This window comes from Clytia hemisphaerica, unplaced genomic scaffold (genome assembly GCF_902728285.1).
Source record: "Clytia hemisphaerica strain Z4C2 unplaced genomic scaffold, Clytia hemisphaerica genome assembly, whole genome shotgun sequence".
NCBI classification, from domain to species: Eukaryota; Metazoa; Cnidaria; class Hydrozoa; order Leptothecata; family Clytiidae; genus Clytia; species Clytia hemisphaerica.
The window spans coordinates 223137-233920 of NW_027103836.1; the positions used below are offsets into that span (position 1 = coordinate 223137).

At 35.7% G+C, this 10784-nt stretch overlaps 1 protein-coding gene across 1 annotated transcript; it reads left to right on the forward strand.

Moving 5' to 3' along the window:
* The first annotated feature begins 430 nt into the window (after nt 1-430).
* On the forward strand, nt 431-2748 carry LOC136807088 (transmembrane protein 230-like). The gene is made up of 5 exons (XM_067063658.1): nt 431-599; nt 1197-1273; nt 1966-2016; nt 2240-2293; nt 2514-2748. Exons 1-5 carry the CDS (start codon nt 481-483, stop codon nt 2597-2599), a joined length of 387 nt encoding a protein of 128 aa, XP_066919759.1. The 5' UTR covers nt 431-480; the 3' UTR covers nt 2600-2748.
* The last annotated feature ends 8036 nt before the right edge of the window (nt 2749-10784 follow it).

Genomic DNA, 10784 nt, shown 5'->3' on the forward strand with positions numbered 1-10784 from the left:
TTTTTAAGTCGTCTCAGAAACGTACCATACCGAAATTAATAAAATTAAGACGTCTCGGAAACGTCCTACAGACGTCCATAATTCGTTCCAAAAAGACGTCTTTCAAGTGGCTAGAAGAAAACGTAGAAACAACGTTTTTTAAACGTCTTACAAAAACGTAATCTATAAACGTTTGAAAAACGTTTTTTTGACGTTGTGAAAAAACGTTGTAAAGTGCGACAAATACAACCTGAAAAAAACGTTTTCCAAACGTTGTGAAAAACGTTTTTTAAACGTTTTTTTGCCGGCTGGGATATAACATAGTTGTAATTAATATGTTACGTGGCGGAAATAGATTCTGTGTTTACTGATTCTAACGTTGGTTTCCATAATGTCAGGTATTACGCAAAAACAAACATGAAAAACTCTATAATAAATATTTTTCAGCATAATTTACTTCACAAACACGGAAAATTGAACAAAATATTTTTCTGGGCAGCCATGTCATCAGCAAAAGTGACAGATCGAACAGCATTGCTGAATTTCCACGAAGATGAGGAAATGGCTATGGAGAATGAAAAACAAACGCAATCTAAGAACGGAACTTGTAACCCAATCAAGTAAGTTAATTCTTGATATGCGTAAGTCATTTTTCTAACGGAAACACCCTAAAAAAGCCGGGATTTGACCTCTCTCTGTTACTAAAAATAGAAACACAAAGGCCAAAAACCGGCTTTTTTGGGTGCTTCCGTTAAACAATATGACGTCATCTTGACTTACGCATATCAAGAATTAATTCAAGACTTTCGGAGCAATGCCCTGGCATGCACTGATACGGATTGATTGCGTGAATGTATCTATTTCTTCGATTCTTAGCGTAAAAGCGTGAATGGCCTATTTCAGAAAAAAATTGTACCCCCTGTGTCGAGGAAATATCTTTTTTAAAGGTGACCACCCTGGATTTTATCATTGAAAAAAAAAAACAGATCACCCTGGATTTTTTATTTTCCAGACCACCCTGGACGTCACACCTCCTCAACATAGCCGGTACATAGACTATTTCTGGAATAGCCAAATTTCCTTTTATTGGATTTCGATTTTTTCTAATTTTGCGAAATTTTCTCCAATACACAGAAATTTAGGTGCGCTTGTCGGAGAGAAAGAATCACAACCTCTATTTTTTTATAAAATCGGTTTCTCTACTTTCTTTGGTTTAGACTAATGCTACCAGACCACATGAAGAATTATTGGAAGACAGTTTTGTTAGCATTCTTTCTCCTGATCAGTGGCTTATGTAAGTGTGCATAAACCAAATAATATACATTGCGTTTTTTCGGTCCACCCGGTATTTTTAGCTTTTTAAAATTATTCCCACTGAAAGTCCCAGGAGGGGAAGAAAGTGTCTACTTCATGTGCAAGAGCAGTTTATCCTATTTCCAAGAGTTTATCAAATTACCTGATACTATAACACCCCCTTCTCACAGACCCACTGGGAACCCTTCCCACTGGAAAAATTGGCTAAAATATTGTCCCCGGTTGAAAATTATACTCTAATTTTTGTCCGTACTGAGAATAATCAAATAAACCAATCCTCACTGCAAAATGTTTACTACAGTTGACGCTCTCTAATTCGATCTTCAAGGGGAATTGAATTTTCATCGAATAAGGGGGCTTATCGAATATGGGAGCGTCGTTTATGAGAGTTTCTTGTTGACGGGGACTTTAAGTTTCATCGAATAGTAGAACGTCGAATTAGAGAGCGTCAACTGTATTTGTCACCCCTACTCAATTTTCTGACTTGAAAAAACAAAAGCATTGAAATCCCTGAGTTTCGATTCGTCATTTTTATCCCCACTTGCTGAAAAGATCATTCGGTGAGAAGGGGGTGTATTTGACGATATAATAGGAATAACGGAAGAGAAATTCTAAGTCCCCTCATTTGTTCTTGAGCATTTTTCCTGATATTTGTTTTTATTTCTTTTTTAGCATTTTTGATTATTGCAACTTATATTGTCTTCCTACCGGACTCTATGAATGGTAAGAGGAATTAGCAATAGTTACTTACATTAAGGCTTTGAACAACTTCAATTCAGCTTTTGTTTGAAAAAAAATTAATTTGGGGTTTTCAAATTTCCTCCCGAATCAAGTTTAAGTTATCTGTTATAGAAACGCAACACTCTTCTTAATTGCCTAGAGCTCTAACCAACGAAACAGCAAATTTATATACAGGAAATTAACAATAATTTTTTTGCAATTTTAGGTCCCCACAGCTACGTTTTCTTTTTATGTGGATTTATATGCTTCATTCCTGGAGGTAAGAAAGCTATAAAATTTTCAAAAGATACACTTCTGTCTCAGATAGCCTTTTATTCTTTTAGCTGTCCAAGGTTGCCTATTTTTAAATATGTTTGCGTCACAAAGTGTACATTGAAAAGTTCAAGAATCTAAAGGGGTTTTTTTCAGCTGATCTTTCCAGTGGGGAGATAGCCTAGCGTCAAGCAGGAGTCACTACGTTATGAATTTTTTATTTCTAGGATATCACGTAATTTATATCTACTTTGCATCGAAAGGAAAAGAAGGATACAAGCTCGAAGATCTTCCAACTTTTACTGACGACTGATCAAATGGAAGAGTTGTGGGATTGATACAAAATCCGAATTTTCATTCAATCGATGGAAACCGATGGCTAGAATATTCTTTTACTCATCCTCAATACCCCCTTCTCACAGACCCGTTGGGATTTTATGATTTTTTATGATTTGAATTTCATTGTTTCAGAATATCAAGCGGGAATGAAAAAATAGCACAATGTTTTGCTGTGAAGATTTGTTTACTTTATTTCTTTCAGAGAGGGAAGAAGAATTTGAGTAAGACTTTCCACTGGGGACGATATTTTGGCTAATTTATCAATGAGAAGAAGTTCCTCCGGGTCTATAAGAAGGGGTGTTCCTCAGCTTCCCATCAACTAAGGTCCCTCATTTTAAGTATTTCTGGAATCGTTACCACTTGCCAAAAGTATTTGGAGACTGAAACAGGTTTTATTAAACAGACCTTCAGGGTTGTATTTCAAATGAAGCAGAAAGAGTCGATGTATAAAAATAACTTTTGTACAAACACATATGTAAATTTTTGTAAAAATCAAAATATTTGTAAATGTCTATTAAAGTCTTCAAAAAAACTTCTATGTAAAAAAAATGCATGATCAATGAACATGAGTTGACCTTGTCATATCCGGGGGAGGGCTCTATTCAAAAGTAGATTAGGCCTTTGAAATCGGACCTTACAGTGCAGAGAAAATTTTAGCCAAATCTAAATAAATTTTGGCGAAAAATCCACCCTTACGGTGTGTTTTTTTGATAAGATCTTCGACCATTTTAAGGCAAAATATGGACACAGTTTACAAATCTTACACCTTTAGAGTGTATTTCTTCTCATATTTTCTCATTTCGACCCTTACAGACCCTTCCAGTGCGGTAGTTTCCTTGAGTGACCCCCCCCACGACTGCCGTGTTCGTCAAAATAAGACACAAATTCTTTATAGGACCCAATATCATTTTCACTTTAATGATAAGTCCCATGTATTGAGAACAGTACTATACTATTTGTTGCTTTTGAAAAATTTAGAAGCTAGTCTTTGGAAGGTAAGAAAACTGACCTTTACCGTCGTCATATACCAAGCACCTATTTTTGCTAAAGAACCCCCTCCCGGGGGTTTTGAACATTGTTAGAACCTTGAATTCTCATTCAACCATCACTGAAAGCTGATATGGTACAATAGATGAAACACAAAGATACAAATATAAAAACAACTGATGTCCATCCAACGATATAAGACCAGCCATATCCTCCCCCATCATTCAAACCTGTACTTAATGTAAATAAAACAAGAGCCGATATCATACAAATTGTTGCTGATATTGTGCTAATTGAATGAAAAATCCCATGCGATCGGCTTGTAAAGATACCAAATGTTGATAAAAGAACTGCCGCCAGCATACAACAGCAAGCCAAAGCGATTAAAATTCGAACTGATTTTTCAGTGAAATTAAGTTCTTCTTCATTATAATCTAAACACGTGTTTGTACCATCTACTGCGCATGTCTGCCAAAGTCCAATAATTTCAGTGTCCGAAATCCACCATTTTGAGCCAATACAACTCGAGAACACCAGAGATATGTTTATAAGATCGGTCAATAGGCGGATGACTTTAAGACAATGTAAAATGCCAGCCCTCTCATAATCTGGAAAATATTTGAAAATAATATTGGAACAAAATTCACGGTAGTTTTCAATAAAAGTTGGTTCGTCTTTTTTCAAACGGTACATAATTTTCTTTATTGGTAAGATATTCTGCTGGTGTACTAGCTCCAATTTCGAACATTGGAAGGGTTTTAACTCCTTGAAATAAGATAAGAGTCGAACTTCAGTGATTTTAATTCTTTCTTCTTGGAACTTCTCCTGATACTAAGTGTGTGCTTCCCTTCCGGAAAATGTTAGATCCTTAATCGTCTAAAAAGCTTCAACTTAAGTGTTGAATTATTTCTTCATTCCTCTTGTCCTCATTCCTCTCAAACATTAACATTTAAGCTACAAACTCCAATTCTTTAAAAAATTCTCTATAGAAACAGTTGCCAGCAATTTTCAACGGTTTGTCATGCTGCTCATTTTGCGGTTAGATGCAACTTAATAAGTGTTATTTGCTTGTAATTGAACTGTCAGAAATAATGTAGACTTTATAAGAATACAAATTTTGCCAATACAAAACTGTTTTCACTGATCCTTGTCTTTTGTTCACTTTTCAGGTTGAAGCTCAATTCATGATACGCACCATTGCAATGTCTTCTGACATTACATCACGGACCCAACGGCTGATTGGTTGTAAGTGACGTAAAATCAGTCAATACATCACTTTCAACCAATCAGCTCTTGGGTTCGTGGAAGACATTGCAATGGTGCATATCAAGAATAGTCGTAGGCACATATCTTCTTTCGTTACGAACGCAAAGCTCCTACCAAAAAAAGCCTTTATTAGCTTCCTGTCTTGTAAACGAAATAGTCATGGAGAATTTCTTTGGTGATATTCCCATTAGTGCCCCCTTCCTATATTAAATCTTTTATTCATCACTCACTATTATCTGATATTCCGATGGCGGATTAGCGGCTACCCACGCTAAAGGAGAGAAATAATAGTCGGTCTTTAATGTGCTGCACCCCCAGTAAAGCTCGACGAACTTTGCACGTAAGCCTGAAAATTCTTGGTTGGAGCCGACAATCCTCAAAAGAAATGAGAACTTGGGCTAAGGCCTCCCACTGTGAAATTCTTGACACAGTCTGGTGAAATTCCGTAATGTAAACATTCTAGATGTTAAGAATATTCCCGAATCTTCAGATTTTTAGCCTGTCGGAAGAAAATTTCTACATTGGGTATGTCAGATTTCACTCAGTCCATCTATACTTACCAAATATAATATCTTTATTACGCACGGAGCGAGCGTTAGCGAGCGGAGTGCGACTCTTTTGGCAAACGCATGCGCGTAAGCAAAATTTACAAAATTTCAATGATATGCGGGCACTAAAAATGGAAATTCACCTTTTTTTTCGTCTAGCCGCTATTCCGCTGTGTTTAGCCTCTGGAATGTTTCAACTTTGAAAATTTCGTGAAAATTAGCGTTTTTTAAGAAGAAGTCGCTGCAGTGTCAATCTTTCGCAAATTTAAAAACCCACTTTCCCTTGGAAAAAATTGACGTTTTTTGGTTTTTTGGGACCCTTGGAGCATAAGGTACCTGTTGACCGCAAAAATTTTAAAATTCGCGAATTGACCGTTGACAACATTAGGGGTAAAGAGACCCACTGACGTCACAGGTTTGGGAAAAACTTCAAAATGCGATATCTCGAGTTTGAAGAAGAGTGGAGAGGTCGTTGACCCCTCATTTTATCGGGAATTTTATGGGGAATGAGATGAGAGGGTTTGTAAGGCTTGAGTACGACTTTCAAATTTGGCTGAATTTTTAGTCATTTTCAGTTGATGATGTCATCAAAATAGAAAACATGCGATATCTCGAGCTTGAATAAGAGTTGAGAGGTCGTTGACCCCTCTTTAGATCGAGAAATTTATGGGGAATGAGATGGAAAGGTTTATAAGGCTTGAATAAGACTTTAAAATTTGACTGAATCTTTAGCCATTTTCAGTTGACGTCATCAAAACAAAAAAATGCGATAACTTGAGATTGCAAAGGAGTTTGGATCTGATCAGACGATTTATCGAGAATGCAATGAGAGGGGTTCGATAAGGCTTTAGGACGACTTTTAATAAAAATTAGTTAACATTTAGGTAAGTGGTGTGAGAAAATCAAAACAAAACAGCCGAAAAGAACTGAACTCTCGGAATAAATAATCGGAAAACTTTAAAAAATATATTTTTTGGTGAGCTCTTATTCTATTCTTTCCAAAAAGTCAGTGAAATTAAAACTGATGAAAATTATTACAAAACTACTCGACACACACGTGACACGACCCAAAGCAAATAAATTCAGCTTTCGGCACTTTCTTCGTTTGTGAAAGCCAAACAGTTTTTTTATCAATGTATGCATAAAAACTTGAAATTCTTTATACTTGTCAAGAATATTTTCCATAACAAAACAAGGGAAATTCAATGTCTTTGATTAAACCAGCTAATGAGGAATATTTGTAAAAAGTCTCTCGTAACGTGTCTCCGCTCCCCAATTCTCCACAAAACTGTGTCTTTGTGACTTTTCAGCATCAATTCTTCAACAATCTTGAACACTTCTTACTTCAAAAATTCGACACCTTTACAGCTTGACGATAGTTGGAAGTTGAGAAGTTCCCCAATTAGTTTTTGTTGCAAAAATGTTTGTATCAATGAAGAATTTCTTCTCAATCGAAAAAATACAATACATCCTCTTTTTCTGTGAATACTGTAATGTATAATAATTTCACGTCTCTGAAAAAGCTGCTACATTCGTGCATTTACTTTGAAGCTTCTGGATCGAAAATTTTTTTCTTTATTTTGATTTTTGATATGTGCATATTTTCGGCGTTCGAATCTAGCGTTCGAATCTAACAAGATTTTCGAACAAAAACATTCGAAATTATAAAGACCCAGAATTCTCGAGTTATCTTTTCCGAGTTAAAAAACCGAGTTACGAAAAAAACCGAGCTATCCCGAGAATATATCGGAACAATTAGAATTCGATTTCAGTAAAGTTAAAAGTTTATTTATTACCCTTTCGTAGACGTCATTTAGGGCCAAAGAGACGTCATCATCACAAGATTCGCAGTATTTTGAGTTTTTAGATTTATGGAAATTTAGTTTTTCGGAATTTCTTTGGGATTTGGGATTTTCGAGAAAAAAGTACGATATTCTTTTGAGCAGCGAATTAATAGCCTCGACCTCTTCTTACATAACTAGTGGCGGGCTCGAAGCATCTATAGAATCCCTTTCGCTTTGCGAACACGAGACTCGTTCTCCGTGCGTAACCCCTTTTACGATTGATTCTTTGGTGTCGTCAATAATTCAATATCATCAATACCTATCAATATGGACATTGTATGCTTCGAGTTGATTTCGAGTTGTGCACACCTACGAGTAAGAAAAAATTAAAATCCTATATATATAAAACAGCATAAGTCGACTGGTTTCGAATTTTTTTACAGTTTACATTTTACCATTTTATCATAGGAAAGTTTTCAAGGTATGTTTCAAGCTCTAATTATTATCGATTCTTAATGTTTTATCCATCGACATCATCACATTTTGAATATATTGTCAAGAAAAACATTTTTTGGTCAAGGTGCTGATGATGCTATTTGACAGGTGGCCAGACAAGTTAGGTGTTAAGGTTTTAAATAAATCTTTTGACCTCTAATCTTTATCACCATCTGAAGTATTTTTGTACTGACTCCACTAGTGAACCTTTCATCCTCGAATCTACCTAATATTTTATGTATCAGTGTTTTTATTCGAAGGAGATGGTAAATTCCTAAATTGTCTACATCCTAACTGACTGAGGCCGACGGTAAGCAAGTTCTTTTAACGGCCTTGACATTTCAGGCCAAAAATTTCCCATTTTTCCAAACCACTTCAGTCGCTCTACCATCTTCAAAGCAGTACTCGCTTAAAAAGAGAAATTCAAACCATTAAGGCGCCATATTTAAAACGCCATTTGTTTATCAAAAAGATAAAGAAAGAAGAAAACAGTTTGTCTCAGAGCTAAGAAGTCTCAAGGTACATTTTGATAAAAGCAGTACTTAACAACCTAAAATTCGAGTCCTTGTTCTTTAACTGAATCCATCAACAGATCTGTATGTACATCCAACCAGTCAATTTGTATAGACCACCAGAGTATCTGACTTGATGTAAAACCCTACAAATGACCTACAATATAAAAACCTTAAATGCTCATTAAAGACGCTATAAGGAAGCAGTAACCAGTCGCCTTCCAACTGAGTGAATCGAAATACAAACTCACACGTTCATAAAACGAAAGGTATTACTTTTACGTAAAGACGTAATAGATATATAGATAAACATCAACATTTAATTGAGTCATTATCGTCTCTTAGCATGCATGAGGTCAATCAACAAATTAATCCTTGGGATTAAACGGGGTAATCAAGCAAGATCCGGTCAGAAATTGATTTCTCTTCTAAAGTCTGTTTAGCAAATAAAGCTCTGAATTACATGTTACACCATATTCAGAAATCACGACTCCAAATTGTTTCGAAGCGAAACCGTTCCGAAAAGCTTTGCGAAACGTCAAAAGTAAAAGACATTTCAAAGCACACGGGTTGTTCCTACTGTTGCAGTCATTCTGTCGTCTTCAAAAGCATTTACATCGATTGTACTTCAGAACTTCTCTGTTTTCTTGCTCTTCCGAGAAAGGAATATAAACACATCCTACCTACCTGTAATGAAAACCATATTGTAGCGAAAGGAAACTGTTATGTGCTGACTTGATCTGGACTAAACAATGATGGTAAATTGTTTTATCACCATCAACCTCCGCCAGGCATGATGAGATAATGCTGTGCCACAGACCAGATGGTACCCCAGCCCCGATGGAAAATTTGGCTAAAAATTCGTCCCCGGTGGGAAAATACGTTGAAATTTCAGCCCCACTGGGAAATCGACTTTGATTTCATCCCCACTCAAAATTCAATGTTTAAAAAAATCCCCATTGTGATTTCAAAAGGAACTTTTGTCCCCACTGAGGAAAAAAGTGTCACTGGGGCTGTGAGGCAGGGGTGTACAAAAGGATTCTTAATACGTTTTAGGCTTCCACATCAAGGGAGAAAAAATAAACAATAATTGTGTATAACTACAAGCTGAGAAGCGTTTACCAGTTATATACAAATTATTATACAAATGCGTGATGATATTCTTATAAAATAATCTCTAATAATAAGTGCTAATTAACAAGATGATATAAAGTTTAATTAGTGTTGCTAAGGATCAGTTCGTTATGATACTGGATTAATTACAATCAAAGATTTTGATAAGAAGATTTGTATTGATAGAACCTTGACTTCGTATATGGCTCTAGACTCCTTTTTAATTTCAATATTTTAATGTCTGGATCGAAAGATCACGTATTGAAAAAAAATCCCACAAAAGGATTGGGACTCAATAGTAACATTATGGCAATTGTATTAGGATATTGGTTATAACAGCCCCTTCTCACAGACCCCGTGGGATTTTATCAGTCAGTGGGGATAAAAACCGAAGAAAACCGAAGAAAACTCGATGTTTTTATGACTGAGGATATAGATTTCCATTGTTTTTTACCCATAAAATTCAGTGGGGATAAAAATTAGCACAACACTTTGCATTGAGGATTCGCTTATTTGATTATTTTCAGCGGGACAAAAGTTAGAATATAATTTTCCACTGGGGGACGATATTTTGGCCAATTTTTCCAGTGAAAAGGGTTCCCAGTGGGTCTTTGAGAAGGGGTATATTACATACTCTATATGAAAAGTTCCCAAGACTGTGTTGATTTCGGCAAGGAAAGAACTTTAAACCATTCTTAAATTTCAACAGATTAATTAAAAAAACAATGACACAGGATGTCAGAAAATTTAGTATCAAACTAAATCATCTGTTTATAAAGGGTTCATCTTTCATCAAGGGAAGCATCACGTCCCTATTTTTTCTTCAAGTACTCACTTTCAAAAACTAGCCACCGCTCTATTCATTTTTTATTTCAAATTGCAATCAAGGTCATAATATTTGAGAAAAAAGGGAAATCCACCGGGAAGTTTTTGAACCACAATCGATTTGTAAGTCTTAACTCTGATCAAGGGGAAGCATCTTCACGTCCTCTTTTCTCTTCACTGATTTTGTACTCAAGGTCATAATTTCAACCAAAAACAGCCACCGCTCTCCAATTCTGGAATTTTTTATTTTCAAAATTGCCAATCAAGGTCATAATATTTGAGAAAAAAGGGAAATCCACCGGGAAGTTTTTGAACCACAATCGATTTGTAAGTGCTCTAAAGTAGGTTGGAAGGGTAGAGTTTTAACTCTGAGTTTTAACATGAGACTTAAGACTTAGGACCTTAGGATCTGAGGATCCAAAAGTTCAAAAATAGTCCAATAAGACTCAGAATATAGCCTGGAAGTCTGCCAACCCCTCCCAAATTGAAATATTCGATTAAATTAAAAAGATGGCCAAAAATCGACTTTCTCGCTAGAACTTAAATTTGAAAACGTAAAATAGCCAAAATTTCAATATATTATACTGATTGTCTTTGGAATCAAATGGCCAAATTCTGCTCTGCTGGGG

Excerpts from the sequence above, each read along its gene's own strand:
- LOC136807088 (XM_067063658.1), top strand. The coding sequence starts at position 481 with ATGTCATCAGCAAAAGTGACAGATCGAACAGCATTGCTGAATTTCCAC. Across the intron at positions 600-1,196 it reads GGAACTTGTAACCCAATCAA|ACTAATGCTACCAGACCACA; the intron begins GTAAGTTAATTC and ends TCTTTGGTTTAG. Across the intron at positions 2,294-2,513 it reads TATATGCTTCATTCCTGGAG|GATATCACGTAATTTATATC; the intron begins GTAAGAAAGCTA and ends TTTTATTTCTAG.